General features: G+C 46.5%; 1 protein-coding gene and 1 pseudogene across 1 annotated transcript; both read left to right on the plus strand.

Moving 5' to 3' along the window:
* Positions 1-20,220: 20,220 nt before the first annotated feature.
* Positions 20,221-21,818, plus strand: LOC136463605 (trihelix transcription factor ENAP1-like; annotated as a pseudogene).
* A 2,992-nt stretch (positions 21,819-24,810) lies between these two features.
* Positions 24,811-26,013, plus strand: LOC136465752 (putative cyclin-F2-1). The gene has a single exon (XM_066464364.1). The coding sequence runs from the start codon at positions 24,811-24,813 to the stop codon at positions 26,011-26,013; it is 1,203 nt and encodes a 400-aa protein (XP_066320461.1).
* Positions 26,014-26,709: the final 696 nt, after the last annotated feature.

The following is a 26,709-nucleotide window of genomic DNA, read 5'->3' on the forward strand; positions in this document are numbered from 1 at the left end:
TACGGGGATGAATTTGAGCACACTATGCAAGGAAGACGAAGAGCTGTGGACGATGAGGTGCCCGCTTATTTGTTTCTACGCAGTGGAGCACCATCTCCCTCACTATGTCACACGATAGTTTGGTAGGCTACAGCCTTGTCCTCTAGAGGGCTTCTCCACCAACTGGAAGCTCCACAAGTATGTAACCTCCGCTATCTCATGTGTCATTGCAATGTACCATTTTATTTGAATTGCTATCAATATTGCAGGTTGAATCGACAACGCCAAAAGAAGATCATGTACTGGCAGAGCAAACACCAGCATTTCATCAATGAGTGGCATTTGTTTGAGTAGAACAACATGCGAATCCACATCGTCCATCGAGATAAGGCATTCCATGAGTACCTTGTTTGGCTAGGGGAAAGGACAAGGTTACATTTGAAGCCAGCCTGGATGGAGCAAGATATTGCTAAGATCGCGAGCTCGGATGAAGGTGACAACCCCTATGACCAAGCTACCTAAGGAGGATGATAGGTTGAGGTCGCCCCTCTCTTAGTGAGAACCAAAGCTTGTTTTTTAGTTTTGGTGGGCAACGTACTAATGAATTGCTTGATTAGGACAAGAAAATCATGAGGACAGTAGCAGAGCAAGGAGTGGTGTTGATGATCCCTGAGGGTGATCCTAATGAGGCTAGCCTGCTACGACAAGCCTTTCAGAGGGTCCTCAAACTTTTGTTGTCATTATATAAGGATTTTCAACAATTGGTTAACTTGCATCGTGTTGACAACCGCAGCGTGCCATGTATCGCCTACGCAAAATAGCAGCACGCATCGGATGTTGATATGGCTAAGATGTTGCAGTCCCACCATAGCTTGTTGCTGCTCCATCAAGTTCACATGGTGCAGGACCATCGGCTTCACATGGTGCTATAGGTACGTCTAGTGCTGCCCAAGAAGATAAGGAAGGAGGAGACCAAGGAGAAGATGATGATGATGATGTCAACTATGATGAGCTAGGCATGTCATAGCTTGATGATGCACCTCAGGAAACTCAAGAATCCTCCTGTTTTGGACGTCCACATAGGACGAGTCGACCAGTGGATAGGTTCACTCCAGGGACATATGCACTAGGCAAAGGCAAGCGTAGGACTCGGCGTCCACATTAAGGTTGTCTACCTAGGCACACTTCACCGCACGGACATTGCCCGCTACGCCAGGGAATCCTCGCTCTTCGATGCTCAGACATCGCCATCGACACCGAGGACTCCTCGGTACTCGGACATCGCCAGCGACGCCGGAGACTCCTCGCTCCTCGGTGCTCAAATATCGCCAGCGACGCCGGGGACTCCTCGCTCCTCGGTGCTCGGACATCGCCAGCGACGCCGAGGACTCCTCGCTCCTCGGTGCTCAGACTTCACCAGCTACGCCAGGGACTCCTCGCTCCTCGGTGCTCGGACTTCGCCAGCTACGTCGGGGACTCTAAGCTCCTCGGTGCTCGGACATCGCCGCCTACACTGGGGACTCCTTGGTGCTCGGACATCGCTTGAGCTGGGGACTCCTTGCTCCTTGGTGCTCGGACTTCGCCAGCGACACCGAGGACTCCTCGCTCTTCGGTGCTCGGACATCACCAGCGACGCTGGGGACTCCTCGCTCCTCGGTGCTCGGACCTCGCTAGCAACGCCGGGGACTCCTCGGTGCTCGGACATCGCCAGCGACGCCGAGGACTCCTCGCTCCTCGGTGCTCGGACTTCGCCAGCTACGCCGGGGACTCCTCGCTCCTTGGTGCTCGGACTTCGCCAGCTACGCCGGGGACTCCTCGCTCCTCGGTGCTCGGACTTCGCCAGCTACGCTGAGGACTCTAAGCTCCTCGGTGCTCAGACATCGCCGCCTACACCGGGGACTCCTCGGTGCTCGGACATCGCCTGCGCCAGGGACTCCTCGCTCTTCAGTGCTCAGACTTCGCCAGCTATGCCGGGGACTCCTCGCTCTTCGGTGCTCGGACATCACCAGCTATGCCGGGGACTCCTCGCTCCTCGGTGCTCGGACATCGCCAGCGACGCCGGGGACTCCTCGCTCTTCGGCGCTCGGACATCGCCAGCGACGCCAGAGACTCCTCGGTGCTCAGACATCGCCTGCGCCGGGGACTCCTCGCTCTTCGGTGCTCGGACATCACCGGCGACGCCGGGGACTCCTCGCTCTTCGGTGCTCGGACATCACCAGTGACGTCGGGGACTCCTCACTCCTCGGTGCTCGAACATCGCCAGCGACGCCAGGGACTCCTCACTCTTCGGCGCTCGGACATCGCCAGCAACGCTAGAGACTCCTCGGTGCTCCCTTGGTGGTCGGATCTTGCTACGTCTCATCGGTGTGCTATCAAGCTGCTCCATGCTGTTCGGATCAGGGTGCTGATCTTGGGCAGCACGTCTGGGGTCTTGATACGCGCACGTCAGACTTCTTTTTCTTTGACCCTGCTACAAGATTCATTCTTCGTCTTCCAGCAGGCTCAGGGACTAAGTGGGCACACTTCACCTTACAGTGAATGTGCGCTTTTCTCATCTTGAGGCTACGCCCGGGGACTGGTTGCCTGCTCGGCTGGTTTTCTACTTTCTGACCCTGGCACCACGTGACTGCATCACCTACTGTCAGGCTCAAGGACTAGCTGTGAGGGTATGGCCCCCGGTATCCTCAAGACAAGACATGGGCCACACCATCAGAAGTGCCCTAGCCCAAAAGATCAAGGCGTGCACGGCGCTGCTCGGCATGCACCGCAAGATATTGTATAGTACCAAATAGGATAATTTCCTTGTAACCCTACCTCCTCTAGAGTATATAAAGAGAGGTAGGGGTCCCCTAGCAGACAAGATACATAGACGATCCATCTAGATCGATACATCTGATATACATACAGCAATACAATCAGATGCAGGACGTAGGTATTACGTCTTCACGGCGGCCGAACCTGGATAAAACCTCATGTTTGTCTTGCGTCACCATCTCGTTCGTAGCTTGCGCATCTGTCTACCGATAATCTACTACCTTGGGTATACCCCTAGGTAGACTGCCGACCATATTTTGTCGACAAAGGTAAACTACTCCCTTTGAAAGTCATGAAAGTTCCTTTGGTTGTTTTGTGTTTTTCATGCAAACCATACTAAATGGTTGCCATGTTTTCGACAGGCGTACACCATCTTATGGAGGTACATGACAATCGTTGAAGGGTTCAATAGCAGTGGGGCCAAGTCATTCCTTTTCATTGTCAACTTTTGTGTTTGTGTTGGAAACTATATTGTATGAGCACGGTTGGCTACTTGTTTGGGCCATGACATCTATGTTGGAGCTGTTATGTTTGTTGGCAACTTGTGTGGACCATGTGTTCTATGTTCGAACTGTTATGTATGGAACTTCTGAGTGGAACTTGTCTTACCTATGTTAAAATGTTGTATATTAACAGCCATTAGAGCATCTCGGCGTCATATACATTAACGCCGAGCTCTGGTTTCGCAGAGCTCACGGCAACTGCTTTGTCGGCGTGAAACCAAGGAACGCCGAGCTAAGTTATCTCGGCGTGCTAGAACTTGAGGCCCAGAGCCAATTCCTTATTGAGGAAGGTGTGCTCGCGGCGCCGACATGGCCGACCTTGGCGTTAAGTCAAACGATGCAGAGGCCCATACCTAAGCGCTGCCCGAGTTAACGCCGAGGCTAGGCCCGCAAAGCTCAGTGGGGGCTAAGGAAACGCCAAGGCCCATGTATCAGCGTGGCTCGACTGTACGCCAAGGTCAGGCCACTATTACCGCGCCGTTGGGCTAGGCCCAAACCTCAGCGCACAACGATTCAACGCCGAGGCCTAGTCACGGCAATGGCCCCGCAAAGGTCGATGTTGGATGAGGGAACGCGTAGGCCCATATCTTGGCGTGGCCCGACTCAACGCCGAGGTCTGGCAACTATTGCCACTCTGCTGGGCTCAAACCTCGGCGCCCAACGATTCAACGCCGAGGCCCAATATAAAAGAGGCGTCTGGTCGCTTCCGAGGCCCCCCTTTCGCGTGCAGCCACTCAACGCTGAGTAGTTAAAGCTCGGCGTGAGACTAACGTACGTCGAGATCCGGAAACCAAGGTAAATGCCTTATCGGTACCCTCGGCGTGCGTCGACTCAACGCTGTAACCCAATCTAAAAAAGTCACCTGGTCGCTTCCGAGGACCCCCTGCCTCATTCCATTCGACATCGCGCGGCACCTAGGGTTTGGGGTGTGCCGTCAGCCCCACTCCCCAGCCATCAGCCACGCCGCCAGCCACCCCACTCTGTCGTCAGGTGCGCACCCCCACCCAACTCCGCCGCCGACAGCTCCCCCGTCAGCGGCGCACCCCCAACCGACTCCGCAGCCGACAGCCACGCCGCCCCGCCCCCCTCCGCCATTCCTCTTTGGCTCCCTCCGTACCCGATCCAGCAGTTTGTCGTCATCGCCTTTGGCCTCCACGGATCCGCCTCTTCGCTGTTCCTCTTCAGCTCCCTCATCGCCGGATCCGGCTACTACAGGTTCGTTTCCCTTCCGTTGCTTCTACTTTTGCGGCTACTACTGTTTCGTTTACGCCTTCCACTGAACCTAACACGGCAAAGCTTCTACTTTTGCGGCAGGGACCGTGTCCACGCTTCTTGCGCTGGGCGTAGATGGTGCACACGCTGGCACTGTCATTTGCAACGTCGTCGTCTCCCCCTAAATCCAAGCAGTACGACCTAAAGGCCAAAACGCGCCAAGTTTAGTGAGAAGGCAAGCCCAGATTTCGCACTCTATTATTTTCGTGGTCGATACGTGAGTCATTGCTTTTATTTACTTGTACACTGCATATAAGGTTCTGTGCTTCTGAGTCATACCCTACCTTGTCAACCCTCGCACAGATGTCTCGAGCCAACTGGACTGAACAGAGAATTAGGATCTTCCTGGATTTGGTCGTTAGAGAGAAAAACCTATTGAACTGGAATGAGAAATCACTGACAAGGTTCAGCTGGGCCAATGTGACGCCTGAGTTCAGAAGGATAACCGGGCTCGACTACGACGAGAGGGAACTGCAGAACAAACTTCATCATCTGAGAGGTCACTACTTCAAATGGACGAAACTTCAAAGACAAAGTGGTCTAGGGCGTGACAAGAGCACTGGCGGCATTACAGCTCACCCCTCCTTTTGGGAGGAAGGACGACAGGTACCTGCTTGCACCATTCCGTTGCTGTTTCCATCGTTTGTGTACCATTTGTTAGCATCTTACAATTTCACCGTGTGACACCTGCAGGAGAACACTGAAGCTGCTGAGGACCACACGAAACCCCCGCCTTGCCTTGACCTACTGATGGTACTATTTGGTCACAACCCACGAGAGAGGGGCGAATTGATGTATGGCGGTGGACATCGTGAGAGTACACCTTCTTTTAGGACGCCGTCATACAGTGCACAATATTTGCAGGGAACCAGGAGCACGTCGAGGAGGCAGGATGTTGTGACCACCAGGCTCGGCAACCAGGGAGCAGTAGCGACATAAACGGGACCGCGTCGAGTATACATTCGCACAAGATTGATTTGCTCCGGGGTATGAACTGTGATACCTGTCCTTGCAACATTTTTTGTAACTGCATTGGTTACCGTTCTGACCCTTTTGTCTTTTAGAATGAGCAACGTGGAGGACTCCGACAGCAACGATAGTTCAAATGATGTAACGTCAGTCATATGCAAGTTGGCGGGTGCAGCCGCCACGCTAGGAGAACTTCATGCTGCAACGTACAAGGCGGATCCGGTGGTCAATCGTCCTCTACCAATACCAAAGCTCACTGGGCGACAATGGCTTCAAAGAACTTTGGAGAACCCAAAGAGATACCGCGCCACCTTTTGTATGTCTCCTACCGCATTCATTCGTCTACATCAAATCTTAGTTGACAACCATGGCCTGCAGGGTACACGCGAGACTGGGTCCCTTGAAACTCTAGCTATGTTTGTGTGGACTTGTGCTCACAATGAGCCTTATAGGCAGATCGAGGATAGGTTTGAGAAGGCTTTGGGCACAATCAGTGCCAAGTTAGCCATGTGGCAGATGTTATGAAGAGTTTCGCAGATACTATTCTAGTTCCAAAGGATGATCTCTACAGTACAGTGCACGAGGATTTCATGCCATATGCACCCTTCTTTGATGGTTGCATCGGTGCGTTAGATGGGACGCACATTCCTGTTACAGTGAATGGGAATGCCAAGCTGGACTATATGAATAGAAAAGGAACCACAAGCATTAATGTATGCGCCATAGTGGATATGGATATGTGTTTCACCTTTGTCGGTGCTGGGAAGGTGGGGTCGGTTCATGACATGGAGGTGCTCAACTTCTCCTTAGCCATCATTGGCGGGGGGGGGGGGGGGGGGGAGGGGGAGGTGGAACCCACCGCTCGAAGTGCTCATGTGGATGACTCTCTCTCCACCAATCGTCGAAAAGAAGGTACATTGGGTCAAACTTGTCTGGACTGTCAATCCACTGAAAGAAAAAGCACCTATCATGGCCCTACACAACAAGATTACAACAAAATATTAGTAACCTACTAACACGAATGAAGAAAAAAAAAGAAAGTGAAAATAATTACTTACATTAAAACGACTACATGTGTAGAAGCAACGCGTCGCTGTGTCCGGATGTCTTGATTGAAAAACGTCGGTCGGGAAACCATAGTCACAGTTAGGGACAGGGAGGTCAGGAAGGACGGGGGCATCTTTTGCTAGACACGTCGGGGTACAATTCTCTAGGATGATCCCATTTCCACCACAACTGCTCCCGATACATGTCTTCCATCAAACAAAACGGTTGTAATTAAACACCAATCCAAGGATGCTGATTAAATTAAACAAAAAATAAATACTAAAGAAAACTAAAGGTGAACCATTTGCATTACAACTAACCCTAATGCATTCAATAAACAACTAACCCTAATCCACCCATGAACAACTAACTCAGCAAAGGAAACAAAGTTAGTATACCAGAATAAACATACATTTGAGGCCTAGAATCAATTAAGACATAGTTTTCTCAAATGACATCAACCAACCAATCAAAGCCTACTATCCAAAACAAAAACAACACATGCAACCGAATCTAACTGAATAAAATGAAAAAGGTCAAGGAGGACCACCTTGGGGAAGCGTCCTAAACCTCGATCTGGCCTCTCTATACCTGCATTTAGGGTTTAGGGTTCATAGGAATAGAGGGGGACACAAATGAATGCACCAAGGAAAGGGGAGAATGGAGGAGGGAGGAAGAAGGGGGCCGCTGCGCGGCCTTACGTGCCCAGACCTTGGCTTTAAGTTGGGTCGCGCCAAGGCCTGTGACTCAGCGTTAACTAAGCTCACGCCGACCACTGTAGGCCCCAGTGCCACGGTGAATAATATGCCCAAAGTCAGGGCTGGCGTGGCGGAACCTCGGCGTCAACTGACACTGCGCCGAGCCATAGACCATGACGTGTAAAACGCCGTGTGTTTGGTCTATTTCCAGAAAATGTTTTCCAAGGGGTTATTTGTAAAAAATGTTTTTAAAAGGATTAAAATGCAAAAATTTCACATTGGTGGTGAAGCGAAACGAGATTGGGAGAAAATCACACGGTGATGCGCCGATTTGGCTGATCGCCGTAAAGTGGCCACGAAACCTAGAGTCATGCTGCAGGTCAACTGATTAATTTGGAATAATCTGCTACTGTAAGATTGTGTCACGGTGTTATAGTCGGCCGTGTCGATGTTGAATCTTGGCATGAGCTATTGAAGGATGCCACCGCGATCAACTTAGTTACCACGGTCGATGTCGAACTTGAGATCCATCTGGTTCCCTACCTGGCGTGCCAACTATCGACTAAATATCATTCGTAGTCCACCGAGGGGTATACCCATGATGGTAGATTATTTGGTAGACGTGTGCGTGATCATGAACTAGATGATAACAGAGACACAAGACAGAAGATTCATACAGGTTTAGGCCATCAAGATGATGTAAAACCCTATCTCATGTGCTCTGTTGGTTTGTATTGATGATATATGAGATCCTAGGCAAAGCCCGGTGAAAGCTCCTTGTGTGGTTTTGGTAATTGAGTGACAACCTAAGTGGACTAATTGTGTTTATGTGAGATACACATGTGATTAGTCCACAGGTACATGTGTGTGAGCAATATATGCCATGAAGGTGAAAATGGCTCGGAGATGTTGCAAAGTTCACACATGTGATGATGAAGGAGCTCATTGAACATGAGACATGACATTGAATCATGTGATCAAGGTGGAGAAGATCAAGACATTACTTGGCTTGATGGACCAGTTGCAAGCGTGAAGGGCAAGTTGGAGGCTTTGGAGCAATGGACCGTGTGGTGGTGAAGCTTGAGCAAGACTTGGCACCGATGGACGAAGGCAACGGTGAAAAGCAAGTGAAGTCAAGATCGATGAACCAATATGATCACGTGATGATATGAAGTGGATCATATCATTGTTGATCATGTTGGTGCATATGTTGCATCGACATTGGAGGAGATGGAATGGAATGCGCAAGGCAAAGGTATAACCTAGGGCATTTCATTTCACCGGTCATAGGTGTGTAGAGAAGTTGATGACCGGGTTTAGGATAGATGGTCGTACTATCAAGAGGGGCAAACTTATTTGCATATCGGTCATCTAGTGCCACTCGAGTGATCTAACTTTGCATCATCGCTAGGATCGAGTGGCGTGGCAAGTTGAGTGGCTAATCCTTTGACAAATGTTTGTGAAAAGCTAACACGCATACACATGGTGGTGTACACTTGGTGGTGTTGGCACAATTTACAAAGGAGAAGAAGTTAAAGTTGATATGCATCAACTCGGTGAAGAAACGGAGGCGAACAGAGGTCACTGTGAGTGACCGGACGCTGGCCTTAACTAGACCAGTGCGTCCGGTCAGTGGCAGCAGTGGAGGCGTAGGCATCGGTCTTTGACCGGACGCTGGGTCACTTCGTGACCGGACGTGTGGTGGGTGCGTCTGGTCCCACTGACGTGGCAGTGCTGAGAAGAGAAGGACCAGACGCTAATGCTGCGTCCGATCATGACTGACCGAACGCGTCTGGTCGCAAATCAGAGGCTCGAGGAGCTCTCTAGAAATGACCAGACTCTGGATGGTCTACGTCCGATCGTGCAAGAGCGAACGCGTCCGATCGTCGATTGGCTCTCTTGGAACCTCTCTGGAAACGACCGAACTCAGCAGTGGTGTGTCCGGTCTTGGCACTGTGCTGCGTCCGGTCATCACTAGACCGTTGAGATCAAGCAACTAAGGTTGAACAAAGGCGACTCGTGCCATGTATCTGTTAATCGGACGCTGGCAGGGTGCGACCGGTTGATCTGACCAGAGCATCCGGTCACCCCGAGCTGTGCCTAGTGAAGGGGTACAACGGCTCTATTTTCATGTGGGCTATAAATAGAACGGGGTCTCAGCCTTCGGCTAGTTGCTGAGCACACTAGAGCCTTAGTGGCTTATGTGGTGGTGCTTGGGAGCCCTCTAACTCACTCTAGCTTGATAGTGATCATCCGATTGAGTGAGTGAGCGGTTCTAGGGCGATTGCATTATGAGGTTGCATCAAGTGGTACTAGGTGATCGAGTTGCAAGCCGGTGGTGCTTGTTACTCTTGGAGGTTGCCACCTCCTAGATGGCTTGGTGGTGGTCTCTGTCGAAGCCTGCAAGAAGCTTGTGCGGTGCTCCGGAGAAGAGCTTTGTGAGGGGCATTGTGCTCGCCCCACGGGAGCCGTGAAGAGCAACTCTAGTTGAGCGTGTCATTGAGCTACCCTCACTTTTGGGGTAGGTTCTTGTGGTGCCCGACGTGCGGGCTTGGCAGGTGATGCCAATTAGCCACCGAACCACCAAGTGAGTGGTCGACACAACGGGGACGTAGCGTGTTGGCAAGCACGTGAACCTCAGGAGAAAATCATCATGTCAACATTGTTTTTTATGTTGGTTTGCAATCCCCTTACACAAGCTTATGATTACTTTTATATATATTGTGCTTGTGTAGTTGCTTTTATGATTAGTTAGCTTGTGTAGCTCACTAGTTACCTTCTTGCTTGTGTAGCATAAAAGTAGCTCCCTTGCATGACTAATTTGGTTTGTGTAACCTTGTTAGTCATATTACTTAGTTTATGTAGCTAAGTATTTGCGCTCTCTAATTTGGCATTAGTTGCCTTGTTATTGAACATTGCTAGTAAACTTAGGAGCTTTGTGTTTTTGCTTACTAGAATTGTGTAGGAGCTCCCCGGTGTGAAAAATACTAGTGGCATAGGTTTGTGTGACCTTGCTCCTAGAATTGGATAGGTGAGCTCTAGCTAGGTTGGCACCTCAATTGCTTAATTAGGATCTTTGCAAGGTGCTAGAGAATATAGATAGAGGGGTGTAGTCTTGGCTAGACTGGTAGTTTTAATTCTGCACTTATTTTGGTTAGCCGGCATGATAAATTTTAGAAAAGACTATTCACCCCCCCCTCTAGTCCGCCATCTCGACCCAACAAGTGATATCGGAGCAAGGTCTCTCAGTTGGGATCTTCACCGACCCGAGAGGATGGCAACTTATGGGCTAGATGTTGATTGTCCATATATTTTTTATGGCACACACTTTGCACGATGAAAAAATTGGATGATATGCAATTTTAAGTTTATTTGCCCTCAAATGTGGTGGATGGTAGATGTAGGCTTTTCTCATGTGTTGGATGAAAATAATCTAACTCAAGCACAAGAGAAATGCCTAGATCTCGACACCCAAGCTATTGACATCATGTATAGATCTTTGGATGATAGCATATTTGGAGAGATCATTGACATGAAGACCGCCAATGAGATTTAGAGTTATCTCAATGAGAAGTATGGGACGGTATCCGATGATGATGATGAGCCCAAGAAGGAATGCATGAGTGTGTTGAGCATGACCACGATTTGGTGATTGTGGAAGATTGCTCCACCTCATGGTCAAGTGATGATGATGATGATTATACCACAAGATCACTTGACAAGATTGATGATGATGCTACAAGTGATGCCAATGATGATGCTACTCTATGCACACTTGATGATGATAATGATGGATCATGCTCGGGCTATGAGAGTGTTGTTTCTTCAAGCTCTCCAACAACATCACATTACTTCATGTCACAAGGTGACACTAAGGTATCTAATGCAAATGTGATTGATCTTGATTCATATGAGGAGCTTCTAGATAGATATGGTTGCATGATCAAAGCTTTAGAAAAAAAGAGATGGCTAAAACTAAAAAATTGAAAATTGAAAACTCTTTTCTAAAGAACACATGTGAACAACAAAAGCATCTACTTTATGTTACTACTTGTTCACATGAGGAGGTAAAATTGGCTCATGAGGAACTTAGTGTTGCTTATGGTAATTTGATACAAGACCATGCTTTTCTCACTAAGAAAATCTCAAATGAAAAATCTAAAACTAGTGAGAGCTCATCACATGGGTCAATTGATCAATCACATGTTGCTAACCCTTGTGATGAAGACAAAAAGCATGTATCCACCTCTTGTGATGATTTATTAGAAATGCCATGCTCTTCACATATAGATGCTTGTTCTACTTCTATGTCTTGTGAGACTAACCTTTTGAAGGAGAACAATGAGCTAAAAAATGAAGTAAAGAATTTGAGCAACAAGTTAGAGAGGTGCTATAACTCAAAAATCACCTTTGAGCACATGTTGAAGACTCAAAGAAACTATGGTGATAAGTGTGGCCTTGGCTTCAAGAAAAAGATGACAAAGGGCAAAAGAAAGAGAGAAAGAAAGATGAAGAAGCTACAACAAAGAAAGCTCTCTCATACCATGTGCTACCGGTGTCATGAAGTGGGACACCTTGCAAATGGTTGCCCTAACATTGAGAAGCTCAAGAAGATGAAGGAAGAAGAGAGGCTAAAGCATGTGAAGTGCTTCAAGTGCCACACTTGGGGTCATCTCACCTCGATGTGCCCAACCAAGCAATTGGTGAAGCACCAAGTGAAGCCTCAACCAAAGCCACAAGTTGAGCAAGAAAACACACCCCAAGAGCAAATCAAGATCAACCATGATGGTAGTGATTTGATGATAAAGAAGAAGAAAACTAGAAGGGGTGAAAAGCAAGAGAGAGAGCAATGTGTCCAAGGATCAATCAAGATGCAAAGCAAATGAGCAAGAACAAAGAAGAGAAAATAGAGAAGATTGCTCACATGAGATGCTATAGTTGTGACACATTGGGCCACCTAGCTTTGGGTTGTCCAAACAAGCTTGAGAAGAAGGCTCAAACAAACAAGGAGAAGCAAGACAATGAGAAGCACAACATGAGCAAGGAAGAAAAGGCTCAAGCAAAGAGAAAGTGCTACTTATGCCGGGAAAGGGGACACATGGCTCATTCATGTCCCCTAGGTAAAAATTCTAAGTCCATTTCAATTGATGATCATGATATGCTTAGAAAAGATGGCAATGGTACCTCATTGGTTACAATTACAAAATATCTCGCTATTCATACTAAGGCTATGCCTAAGTATGTTGCACCTAACTTGAGAGGACCCAAACTAGTTGGGTACCATCAAAAAGTGGATGAATGATTGTAGGTACCATCGGTATTGGAGATTTGATTCAATTGATTTCATATTGATCATCACATATTGAGTCAAGTTATGAAGCTTAGTGCAATCCTATCCCAATGCCAAGCCAAGAATTAGTGAAGTCCAGAAGTGCTACAACATACAAGTGTCAAATTCAAGTTGTTGGTGATTCATTGGATATATTAGATGGCTTGCAAATATTTGAGTTGAAGCTTGCTAGTTGGATGATCATGAGCTAACCAAGGTATATCTCCTATTGATCATTTCATTTGGATGCATATGAGTTGATTGAATTAGATAAATATGCAATGTCGCTTGCTATAAGATGATTGAATGGATAATTGCTTAGTAATCAAGTTTGAATTGATTTGTGTTGGATAAATTCATAAGATAACTTTTAGTGAATGGTTTGAATGGATTTATGTCTTGTGAAAGTATTCAAACAAGTAGATTTTAAGTTTGATTCACATTTGATGAAGTAGAGCTCAAGTGATTGAAATATGTCCTATTGCAAAATCTGAGTGAGATGTGATCTTAGTCATGTTTGAGTGATCAAAACTTATTGGATTGGAATGAAAATTGGTGTACATATTCTAGACATATGGTATGAGATTCTGTAGAAATTTCATGAGATTTGGATAATAGATGCTTCAGTTTTGGAGTAGATCGTGTCAGCTATAGTGCAGCAGTTTTCAGCATGTAACAGTGGTGGAAGAATTAAAATCTGGTAGCAATCTAGAAGTCAAATGAAGCTCAAATTTTTACAGCTGCTAGATAACTTAGTGAATCACATCTCCACCAAATTTCGTGGTATTTGGATTTGTACTTTGGGAGATATTCATTTTTCTTTGAAGAGTACAAAATCTGCTAGAAAATTGACAAATATTGGATTGATCTAGAGTCACTTTGTTTGAAAGGTCCTCAAGTTGGAAACATGTTCATAAGTAATTGAGGCACCTAAGTTTGGTTTTGAGATAATCTAGAAGCATGACAAGTAAGGAGTACAAGGGCATTTGATTATGGAGTGTACTTTGCACACTTTTGGTACTCAAATTGGAAGATCAAGATCAAACTCAAGATGGAGATGAAGTTTAAGTTCTAAGTGATGATTGGAGATCATTTGGAAGAAAAAAAAGACTTAAACAAGTAGAAAGAAAATGACTTAAAGAAGGAATCAAGGTTACTCATCAAATTAATTCCATCACTTAAGTCAATCAACAAATTCATTTCAAGTGAGTGTCAAGAATGATTCTTGAAGAGAGGTCACTTCTCCCTAGTGAAGGGGCTTACCACCTATGTGTAGGTAAACCAAGTATGGTACTTGAAAGGCTAACATGGAAGTGGTGATCTCAAGGACATTTGAGATGCTTAGTTGAAGCAATCTAAAGGATTGATCAAGAAAAGCAAGCAACACCCAAAAAGAGAGCTAATCATGATATTTCAAGTGGTATTCTCACATTGATGCTCTCATGCAAGCATTGATCAAAGAATGAAGCAAGCCAACCACAACAAGAAAGTGCACTTGATCATAAGTGGTATTCATTTCATATGGGTGAAGAATGGAATTCAAAATGGTATCTATTGGTCTTCACCAAGCTTATAATTGGACTTCACATTGCTATTGAAGTAATAAATTAGAATCTATGTGACTATCCTCTACTCTAACATAGCAAAGGTATCATTGTAATGTACATGATCATTTCATCCCTTACTAGTATGCGGTTCGTGCATATAGTTCATGTTTCATAGGATCATGCATAACAAATGAAAGTTTTAAATTCATAGCCTGCCACTATTGCTCGAATGATTAGTTGATCTAGTGGTTAGTATATGAATTTGTTCATGAGCTAATGAACCCAAGTACTTGATTTAATTTGGATTGCTAACAAGTGACAAGTATAACATTGGCAAGATAACCCTTGTAAGAGATGTGAAGAAGCTTGTCATTGGTTCAAACCGGACTTGGAAGCTTAGGCAAATCAATTTAGTTCAAGTCAACCATAGAAGTTCATGATAGTGATAAGAGTACAAGTACAAGACAACAATGCAAATAGATATCTAGTTTGTTTGTTTCAAGTGGTATCTAGACTCAAGTATTTCATCAAGAATTCACAAGTGATGTCTAGATCAACTCACAAATGATATCCAATAAGTGGTACTCATCAAGATAGCAAATGTTCAAGAAATGGTTTTTATTGATAAATCCAACAAGTGGTTCCATACTAGAAAATTCTTTCAAGTGGTATCACATCTACACGTGGTATCAATCATGCAAGATGATGGTTCCACAAGCGATCCTCAACTTCAAGTGATCATCAAATGAAGAATGCATCCCTCACCTACAAGAGCTCAAGTTTATCAAATGGATGACCCATGCTATGACATAGGGGGAGGTCTCCCATAAATTGGTATCAAGATCAAAGATCCTATGTGTGGTATCTCAAGAATCACTACAAATGGTACCTACAAGTGGTACCTACAAGCTACAAGTGGTACCTACAAGTTACAAGTGGTATCTATAAGTGGTGTCATTCCAACAATCAAGTGATGTCCATAAAAAATGCAAGAATCAAGCCTCAACCATCTACCCCAAATGCAAACCTTTACATTAATAACAAGCACACCTTTTATGGAAATTAATGACAAAGGGGGAGAGATTGTACAAAGATATGAAAGCTTTGGGAGAGATTGAGATAAAGAAGTAGAGGTTGGACATGGATAAAGAGGGAGCAACATTAAAGAAAAGAGATGGATCAAAATTCTTGAACAAGAGAAGCACACAAGTAGGGGGAGCAAACTCATGAACTTTAATTGGTTGTATTTGATATGTGCATAGTCATGTGCTTGCTTGCATTGCATAATATTTTTTTAATTTTTTTATATGCATGCTTGTGTGGTGTATGCTAGTTGTAGAACTTGAATGATGATTTGATAACTAGCATACACAGGATGGAAGCTAGACTTGTATTTTTACACGTGGTACTATAAACTTAATTATAATGTTGATCTCATGAGGTTTCTAGTATTTTTATTGTCTAGCTACTTATGGTGCTAAGGATGAACTTAAAGGTGCAACTCTGATTGGTATCATACTTCAAAGGTTTATTCTGTACACCTTAGTATTATTTGGTAGCAATTACTCTCCCACAATTCCAATCTATGCATATATGCGAGCTTCAAACCAAACACTCTAGCATATATGTAGGGGGAGCTAATACTGCTATTTCGGGTTTGTGGTACTTGTCCAAAATTATTTACACATGGTAAAATTGCTTGGACAAGCAACATGAATCCAAAAGAGCTTAATTTCCATATCTTTGTAGAGTTTTCATCAATTACCAAAAAGGGGGAGATTAAAAAGTCCTTGTGTGATTTTGTTAATTGAGTGACAACCTAGGTGGACTAATTGTGTTTATATGAGATACACAGGTGATTAGTCCACATATACATGTTTGTGAGTAACATATGCCATGAAGGTGAAAATGGCTCGGAGATGTTGCAAAGTTCACACATGTGATGACGAAGGAGCTCATTGAACATGAGACATGACATTGAGTCATGTGATCAAGGTGGAGAAGATCAAGACATGTCTTGGCTTGATGGACCGGTTGCAAGGGTGAAGGGCAAGTTGGAGGCTTTGGAGCAATGGACCGTGTGGCGGTGAAGCTTGAGAAAGACTTGGTGCCGATGAATGAAGGCATTGGTGAAAAGCAAGTGAAGTCAAGATCGATGAACCAATATGATCATGTGATGATATGAAGTGGATCATATCATTGTTGATCGTGTTGGTGCATATGTTGCATTGACATTGAAGGAGATGGAATGGAATGCGCAAGGCAAAGGTATAACCTAGGGCATTTCATTTCACCGGTCATAGGTGTGTAGATGAGTTGATGACCGGGTTTAGGATAGATGACCGTACTATCAAGAGGGGCAAACTTGTTTGCATATCGGTCATCTAGTGCCACTCGAGTGATCTAACTTTGCATTGTCGCTAGGATCAAGTGGCGTGGCAAGTTGAGTGGCTAATCCTTTGACAAATGTTTGTGAAAAGCTAACACACATACATATGGTGGTGTACACTTGGTGGTGTTGGCACAATTTACAAAGGAGAAGAAGTTGGAGTTGATATGGATCAACTCGGTGAAGAAATAGAGGCGAACGGAGGTCACTGTGAGTGATCGGACGCTAGCCTTAACTAGACTGGCGTGTCTAGTCAGTGGCAGTAGTGGAGGCGTAGGCATTGGTCTTCGACCGGACGCTGGGTCACTTCGTGACCAGACGTGTGGTGGGTACGTCCGGTCCTGCTGACGTGGCAGCACTGAGAAGAAGAGAAGGACCGGACGTTGATGCTGCGTCTAATCGTGACTGACCAGACGTGTTCGGTCAGAAATCAGAGGTTCGGGGAGCTCTCTGAAAATGACCGGACTTTGGATGGTCTGCGTCCGGTCGTGCAGGAGCGGACGCGTCCGGTCATCAATTGGCTCTCTTGGGACCTCTCTGGAAACGACCGGACTCAGTAGTGGTGTGTCCGATCTTGGCACTGTCCTGCGTTCGGTCATCACTTGACTGTTGAGATCAAGCGGCTGAGGTTGAACGGAGGCGACACATGTCGTGTATCCATTGATCGAACGCTGGCAGGGTGCGTTCAGTCGATCTGACTAGAGCGTCCGGTCACCCCGAGCTATGCCCAGGGAAAGGGTACAACAGCTCTATTTTTGTGGGGGCTATAAATAGAAGGGGGTCTCGGCCTTGGACTAGTTGCTGAGCACACTAGAGCCTTAGTGGATTATGTGGTGGTGCTTGGGAGCCCTCTAAGTCACTCTAGCTTGATAGTGATCATCTGATTAAGTGAGTGAGCGATTCTAGTGCGATTGCATCGTGAGGTTGCATCGAGAGGCACTAGGTGATCGAGTTGTAAGCCGGTGGTGCTTGTTACTCTAGAGGTTGCCACCTCCTAGATGGCTTGGTGGTGGTCTCCATCGAAGCCCGCAAGAAGCTTGTGCGGTGCTCCGGAGAAGAGCCTTGTGAGGGGCATTATGCTCACCCCACGGGAGCCGCGAAGAGCAACTCTAGTGGAGCGTATCATTGAGCTACCCTCACTTTTGGGGTAGGTTCTTGCGGTGCAGACATGCGGGCTTGGCGGGTGATGCCAATTAGCCACCGAACCACCAAGTGAGTGGTCGACACAACGGGGACGTAGCGTGTTGGCAAGCACATGAATCTCGAAAGAAAATCACCGTGTCAACATTGTTCTTCCCGTTGGTTTGCAATCCCCTTACACAAGCTTGTGACTACTTTTATATACATTATGCTTGTGTAGTTGCTTTTGTGATTAGTTAGCTTGTGTAGCTCACTAGTTACCTTCTTACTTGTGTAGCATAGAAGTAGCTCCCTTGCATGACTAATTTGGTTTGTGTAACCTTGTTAGTCACATTGCTTAGTTTGTGTAGCTAAGTATTTGCGCTCTCTGATTTGGCATTAGTTACGTTGTTATTGAGCATTGCTAATAAGCTTAGGAGCTTTGTGCTTTTGCTTACTAGAATTGTGTAGGAGCTCCCCGATGTGCAAAATACTAGTGGTATAGGTTTGTGTGACCTTGCTCTTAGAATTGGATAGGTCAGCTCTAGCTAGCTTGGCACCGTAGTTGCTTAATTAGGATCTTTGCAAGGTGCTAGAGAATATAGATAGTGGGGTGTAGTCTTGGCTAGACCGATAGTTTTAATTATGCACTTATTTCGGTTAGCCGACGCGATAAATTTTAGAAAGGACTATTCACCCCCTCTAGTCCGTCATCTCGACCCAACACTCGGGATTTGTATCTAGGTCTAGATGACCATCGCGACTAGGGAACTCCTACCCCTCCTTATATACTCTGGAGGGGTAGGGTTACAAGCAAAGTATTCTAGTCAGCTATGTAGTAGGTATTCTATTTGGATTACAACATCTATAAGAGTCATAACAAATCATATCTTTAAGATATCTTCTAGATGTCGTGTGGTGCACATCGACCAGTGCCGTGCGCCGCATGCCTTGATCTTGTGGACTGGACCACTTCTGATAGCGTGGCCCATGTCTCTTGCCGTGGGTACCTAGGATTATATGTCCCACACTTCCTCAATGAAGGCATAGGACTAAAGTCGGAGCCCGAACTTCAGTGAACAAATCCTTGTCTTCATTGTGTTTTGAATTGCGACATTTGTATTTGTCTTGCTCTACTTGGTTTGTGATCTTTGGTGTGCAGGAAATCTTCTTATGACATATTCTAGAAAGCCACTGCAGCAAAGGATTGAAACTTGAGCCGAAAAAGAAGAGTTTTAAGTTTTGGTAGTGTTGGCCCGTGCATACCGGAATAGTCCAGTTTGACACACATAGAAACTGAAATTTGTATTCTTGTGTCTAATCCTTTGTTTTGCAGATGTTTAGCTCCTAGGCTTATTTAGTAATTATTGTATACTTAGTGTATTATTTCTAGAGGGCTTTATATCTCTGATTTGCAATTGCAAGAAATAAGAAATCTCTATTTTGATGGCTTCCATATTTTAATTTGTAAATATTTAGATTCTCCTATTCACCCCTCTCTATGTAATATCCTCAATCCTTTCAATGATAACTTTTCTATTTGACCATAGAACTCAACTTTTGTTAATAATTATCAATAGGCAAACTTTTCATAACAATTTCTCATCATAGCATTTCTAGCATAATTTTGTTATAATAAATCTATGAACAACATAACTTAAGGGTTGTTTGGATCATCTTCTCTAAACTTTAGACCTCTAAACTTTAGAGCTAAAGCTCCAAACAGATGGTCTAAAATTAGCTTTAAACTTTAGTCCACCTCACATTGGAGCTTTAGACCTCAAAAGTGATCTAAAGTGCTCTAAAGTTTTAGAGCTCTAAACTTTAGAGGTAGGGATCCAAATATGCCCTTATACATATAAGTTTTTGTTGTTCAATTGTCTTTTGAAATTATTTATACATAACTTATTTAGCACAACTTTTTACATGATTCGATCTAGGCAAACTCCTATAGAAGAAAGATGGGTAGGTTAATATAAAAAATAAAAAAGAAAAGGAAAAATAGATTCTTCGTCTAAACGGTCTTTGAGCCTATTTACACACTGTTTAAATGACATCTAGTGGTATGCCATTTTTTAATTAGCTGTTTATCGCATTTAAATGATCATTTTGCTCATTTAAATTGTCGTTCAGCCCAAATAATAGCTAAACAACAGGTGATCCATTATTTTTAGAAAAATACTAAAAAAAGCATATTAACAACATCCAGGCTAAGTTGAAGAGATACTGGACCAAGTTGGTCTAAAGTTGGAACTATGAAAAAAAACATTTGAAAAATATACTGATAGTATTAATATACTTGGATAAAGTATAAAGCATCGACAAATAAAACATATAATTTCTGGATACCCGAAAACTTTTACGATGTTGTATTGAAGTAAGAGCATTCGAGACTTTTGGAACAAAGAATTCGAAAGTCTCTGAACAAAAAGCCTACGGCCATAGAAACAGAGAGATCATGAGCCCCGCGTTCGTGAAAAACATGCAACGCTATGTTTTATAACTACTGACTATGTGCATAGTTTGTTAGGCCCGAGCAGCATTAGATCTCCGGCCATGGACGACGACGGCGCGGCCTCCCGGTCGCCGTCGCGCTCGCCGTCCCGGTCGCCTTCGCGCTTCCCGTCCCCGCTCCCCGTCGCCGACCCCGTCACGGTCGCCGCCGCGCCGCCCGGCCACGTCGCCGTCGCTATCCCGCTCCGCAAGCCTTCCCCTTCCTCGGGCGGCGGCGGCGGCCGCAGCGAGGACGCGTGGAGCGACGGCGCCACCTCCACGCTCATCGACGCCTGGGGGGAGCGCTTCGTGGCGCTGGGGCGGGGCAGCCTCCGGCACCCGCAGTGGCAGGAGGTCGCCGAGGTCGTCTCCTCCCGCGACGGCTACTCCAAGGCGCCCAAGTCGGACGTGCAGTGCAAGAACCTCATCGACACGCTCAAGAAGAAGTACAAGATCGAGAAAGCCAAGCACGTCTCCGACTGGCGCTACTTCGACCGCCTCGACGACCTGCTCGCCCCCGTGCTCAAACCCAATTCTTCCTCCTCCTCGGCTTCTGAGGAGGCGGCGACGACGGCGGCAGCCGCCCGGAGCTCTGGGCCCATGGTGCCGCCGCGCATCAACTTCCCGCAGCGCACCCGCACGCCGCTCCATTCCTCGGCGGGGGCCAAGCGGAGGATGCCGCCGTCGTCGCAGCCGCCGCAGCCGTCGGCGTCATCCGACTCCTCGGACGGGTTCCCGCCGTCTTCCGCGGTGGCGAACGGGAAGAGGCAGCAGCGCGTGGAGGAGCCCTTGGCCGCCGCCGCCGCGGCCAACGGTGGCTCGGAGAGCAGCAGCGTGAGCCGCGCGCAGGGCCTGCGCGACCTGGCGCAGGCGATCCGTCGGCTAGGGGAGGTGTACGAGCGCGTGGAGAGCGCCAGGAGGGAGCAGGAGCTCCGGATGGAGCGGGAGCGCCTGGAGTCCGGCCGGCAGCTGGAGGAGCAGCGCGTGCAGTTCTTCCTCAAGATGCAGATGGAGCTCTCCAAGGCGGCCACGGGCGGCGGCGGCCACCACCGCGGCCATGGCCGCCGTCCCCATCCCTGCCGACGGCAACGGCGCGCGGAGAGCCGACGTGACCGCCGAGGTCGCGACCAGCAGCAACCACCGCGTCCGGTACCGTATCAAGGCCGTCAGCAGCATGCACCCCCACCCTGCCGCCCCGCAGCAGGCACATTACCAGAACAGCAGCACGAGCCCCGCCGGGGGCGACGGCGATGGCAACGGCAACGACTCGGACAACAAGGAAGCGGCACAGGAGGAGGATGCGGAAGACGAGGAGGAAGAGAGCCAGTGATGATTGCTCTCCTCTCCGGTCCTCTCCTCTCCAGCAATGCAATGGTAAACTCAACAGAAATTTGCATCTGTTAGTAATCGGGTGTTTTGCGCTAGCAGAAAATTTTGCTGCTCCCAGACTCTGGTGAGCTCAACTAGGTGGTAGTGGTGGTGTTAGCTACAAGAAGCAAGGATTAGCATTGAATAATGGCAAGTAAGCTGAATAGTGTGGGGGTGACTGTGTAACTTGTTCTACCTGCCTGTTTGTGCCCGTGACTGTGCTCTGTTGTCAGGAAATTGTCATAGAGAGTTTGTCCATCATATGTAACATGCTTAATTTTGTGGAAATTGTTAGCTGTATTTGTGTTTATTCTTGGAATGAGTATTGGTATCTGTTCAGTGCTCACTCTGCCTTGCTTGAATTTATTCGCTTCAACTTATCGGTCATGCTACAGTATTTTCTCTCGCAACCAATCAAATCAGTTGCAGTTAACTTATCGGCAGAAACCATCAGTCGAACAGCTCGATGATTTTTCATGGGGCTGTGTGGAAAAATAAGTCAGTCATCTGTCTTCTCTGCCATCTGATTGATTTCAGACTCATCGTTCATCAAGCAAAGGGCAGTAGTCTGGGATTCCAGTAACGGCAGGATGTCATGTACTCCTTTCTGGTGATGGCAAACAGAATATTATTGTGCATCATGCCATGTGACAAATCAATGGTGATGAAGCACGATACGCTCTGCTGGTTTAGTGCGTGTTTAGTTCGTGAATTTTGGGAATTTGGCTACTGTAGCACTTTAGTTTTTATTTGGCAATTAGTGTTCAATCATGGACTAATTAGCTCAAAACGTTCGTCTCGCAATTTCCAACCAAACTGTGCAATTAGTTTTTTTTCGTCTACATTTAATGCTCCATGCACGTATCGCAAGATTCGATGTGATAGTTACTGTAACGCTTTTTGGGAAACTTTTTAGGAACTAAGCAAGCACTTATTATTATTGTTGTACTTGTACATATGGGCTTTGGGGGTTGAAATCGGCAGAATCTTTGGAGAAATAAAAGGCCCAGTGGCTAATTAACCACTGTTGATTAACTTGATACTTTACGCAGACCCTGCTTGCCACAAGAGAAGAACTGTATGGCATTTTTGCTTTGTGGGGGACCATTGTTCGCTATGAACGAAAGCATTGCTGCAGTGCTGCTAGGCACTCGAAAGCATTGCTGCAACAAGCAGCTTGGTTCTGCTGTGACTGGATTCAATCTCAAGCCAAAATTTTAAACAATTTGAATTTATTTGAATTGTTTTTTAATATACAAACAAGGCTCCGGCTATTTCGCATTACATCGAATGAATGTTTCCATCTGCCTCAGAAATCAAGCAACGGGAAAACAACTTGAGCTCAGGAATTACTCCACCAGATTATTATACCGTCTAAATGGATCGATTACTTGGCAACTAACACAGATAATTCATGACAACGAAACTGAGTTCCGATGGTACATATCCATTGCATTAGATACCATAGTCTATATATACTTCCTTTGATCACAAATCCATGCCAGTCTAGTTTTATTCTAGATCAATGTTCTTTAACTTTAATTATGAATACCTTACCATATATTGACAAAAAAATGGCATTACTACATGGATTTTTTTTTTTACAGAAAACACTTTCATCATATATTGCGCAAGGGCGGTCCCTGTCATGAATGCTGATAAACTTTGAAACTGTATATGAGGATCCATAAACTTACTAAATGTCTAATACAACTCCAAAGTTTCCAAAATACCATTGCCATTATATTCCTCAAGGAATTAAATGCACCGTAGGTCCATTAATTTTTGGTGGTGTGCCATCTAAGTTTATTAACTTTCAAACTATATTTTTTGGTCCATTAACTTTTGGTGGTGTGTCATCCAGGTCCATCAACTTTCAAACTACATTTTTAGATCTATTAACTTTTGGTGACGTGTCATCCAGGTCCATCAACTTTTAAATTGCATTTTTTGGTACCTAAACTTTTTAACTGGTTCACCGTAGGTCCATACCCCTTCGTTTAGCGAATAGATCTGACATAGCACGCCAAATAAGCAGCCACCGTGGAGTAGGTACTCGGGTCCACCATATTACATAATAGATTGCATCTCTCCAAGAGTTTTCAATACCCACTTCCAATCTTGATTTTATGGAGATTGAAAAAAAAAACACTCTCGAATAACTCCCTGTCTCAACTCTCGATCTTTCCGCACTTGGAAAAGTCCATCCATTCACGTGGAAATAGACGTGCGCGTATCAATCAGCCAATCTAGAGGTGGAAGGACGTGGGGAAGCATAAGAGCAAGGACAAGATTCCCATTGACATATACAAGAGAGAGAGAAAATATATAAAAGTGGTTATGGTGATTTAGAAAAACTCCAGGATTTCTTATGCAAAATGGTCTTCTACCTCTTAAAAGCGAGATTTTAGAAATAGTTGGAGGAAGCCAACAAATATGCTCTCAACTTTTTTAGCCACTTAGGAAACTCATTGATTTACCAAGTGATTTCCTAGAAATTGTTGAAGATGCTCTAAACCTGCTGGGCTATACTCCTCAAAATCTTTCTGCAAATATATTATGCAAGGCATTAGAGCAACTGCAAGATAAATATAGATTTTTAGTAAAAAAATACGCTGCAACAATTTCTTTAATTGGATCTCCAATATAAATATCATTCATTCTGGTTTCTCGCTAGTTAAAGATGAAGAGCGGGGATGACTATCAATGCAAAAATGCATACAAGATATAGAAAATATATTGGAGTGTATAAAAATATAGAAAATAATTTTACTCAAATGACTGTTCAAATAATAATTTGGAGAGTAAATTTTAGAAAGATTTTTGGAGATGCTCGGGTCTACGTGTCCTACAGCTTTTAGGTAGCAATTTGTTCCACGTGGAGTCGTGGACACAGGAAATGAGTTCAGCTGAATCGGAAACGAAATGAACAACCTACTCTGCGTCTGAATTAATCTCGGTTAGAGGCTTATTAGACCTGTAACGACATCATTGCAAATTAGTCGCGTGCATTGTACGTATGGTTGCTGACTCTGTTACGACTTCCATTTCGGACACGCATGGGATCGGAGCAACCCCCGCTTGTCTATCTGCAGCATCTCGTTACGATAAATAGCGGGAGCACCTTCCCGTCGCCTCATCGCCCTGTCCTGCCCTTTTCCACCTCTATAATCTCCATCTCTTAGGGTTCCTAGCTTCTTGTGCGGCGATCTGCACCATGTGCACCGTAGCTCCTTTCGTCTTTCCCACCCTCGCCGGTGCAGACATCATGAAGAGGACGACGATGGCGACGCACGCAGAGGTCGCTCCTGCCGCGCTGCGCTGGTGCGACTATGGCGTGGACGATGACGCCGACATCGACGCGTTGCTTCGGGACATACACGCCGTCGTGCGCCCTCGCACCCCCGCCGCCGCGGATCTGCCGATGCCGCCCCCGGAGTTTCTTGCGCGGTCTCGGCGACACAACTATCACTATGCCTACGAGGACAACGACTTCGAGGCCGTCCTCCACGGTATTCGGAGCGTTCGCATCCCGGCCGCCAGCTTTGCTTCGATGCCCGTGGATGCTTCTGACGCCTCTCCAAGGACGCCAGCAGCAGCGGTGGTGCTTGCAGGGCCACTCAGCTACGGCGACGACGATGCCAGCGAGGGAAACGACGCAGTCACCACCAAGACGTCGCCCAAGACGAGGCAGCCGCCGCAGTACGACTACGACGCCGACATCGACGCCACGATCCGGACCATGGAGACAGAGGCCATGGAACGTCCCTCGCTAGACTACCTCAGCGACCGACAGGCGGGGGAGATGATGATGATGGACCGCGCGGACCTCATCGACAAGATGCATCGCTTCTCCACACACTACGACCTCGCCCCGGGAGCGTTCCACCGCGCGGTCTCCTTCGTCGACCGGTTCCTGTCGGCCAAGAAGATCAACCGCGACGAGCGCCAGATCTGCCTCCTCGGTGCCGCAGCCGTCTTCGCGGCGGCCAAGTACGAGGACAGGAACACCGTGCTGAAGATCAACTCCGACCACGTCGCCATGTACTCTGGGTGCACAAGAAGCGAGGCCGTGGACCAGGAACGCGAGCTGGTTACCGTGCTCGGCTACCGCCTGAGTGGACCCACGGCCTACACGTTCGTCGATCACTTCATGAGGCACAGCCAGGAGGAGGAGGCAGTCAGGGCCCTGGCGCACCACCTGGCCGACATGGCGCTGCTGGACTACCGATCCGTGGCCTTCCTGCCGTCCGCCGTGGCCGCGTCGGCGATCTTGCTGGCGAGGACGACCCTGTACTATTCGACGGCGATGCCGGTGGCGGGCTATACGGTCGAGGAGCTCATCATCTGCATACAAGCGATATATGACATGCATGAGCACCAGTGGGTGTGGCCAGGGTGCGCCCAGATGATGCTACACTGGGATAGCACTGCTCAGTTCCGCTATTTCTTGCCTCCCTTGTCCATGCTGATTGCCATGCATTGACCTGCACGTACAGACACGCTGCTGCTGCTAATAAAGGGTAGAAACGTTTTGGCTAGACCCTGGCTACGTGGCACTACTACATATCAGCTAAGCTAGGAGTGTTCTGTTCTTTTTTGCAGTATTCATATGTACATCTGAAATTTAACTATCTACTTAAGGCAATGGATCATTATTGGTCCTCAGTTTTGTTTGTTTCCGTTTGTAATGTTTATATGTACATGTATTAAATGGATGGATTATTGGAACTCAGTTTTGTTAGTATATGTATGAATCATGGTGTTTTTGTTACTTGCAAGTTATTGTGACATTTACTAGTATTTGATGTGATCTGATATGTTCAAGGTGATTGCTAAACGGTAGTAGCCTAGTACGTACTATAATTGTCGCTTGGTGAAGCTCAGGTTTAGATGGAGCATCATGCATCGACGATCTTGCTTTTGGCCCTGCTCTTCCGGGCTCGCCGACCATGCGACACTTCGTGGCAGCAGTGATGGCCGATGGGGCAAGGATCTCTTCGATAGTTTGATGCGTGCATGGAAGCAGCGTATCCACGCCCACGACCCGATGGTCAGGTGGTGGCGGACTAGCATGGGAGGCTAAGCGAAGGCAGCTGAAATGGCTCCTAGGTCAGGTGGTGGCGGACTAGCATGGAATCTGGTGGAGTAATTCCTGAGCTCAAGTTGTTTTCCCGTTGCT

The sequence above is a fragment of the Miscanthus floridulus genome, chromosome 7 (assembly GCF_019320115.1).
Source record: "Miscanthus floridulus cultivar M001 chromosome 7, ASM1932011v1, whole genome shotgun sequence".
Classification (NCBI taxonomy): domain Eukaryota; kingdom Viridiplantae; phylum Streptophyta; class Magnoliopsida; order Poales; family Poaceae; genus Miscanthus; species Miscanthus floridulus.

Excerpts from the sequence above, each read along its gene's own strand:
- LOC136465752 (XM_066464364.1), top strand. The coding sequence starts at position 24,811 with ATGGCGACGCACGCAGAGGTCGCTCCTGCCGCGCTGCGCTGGTGCGAC.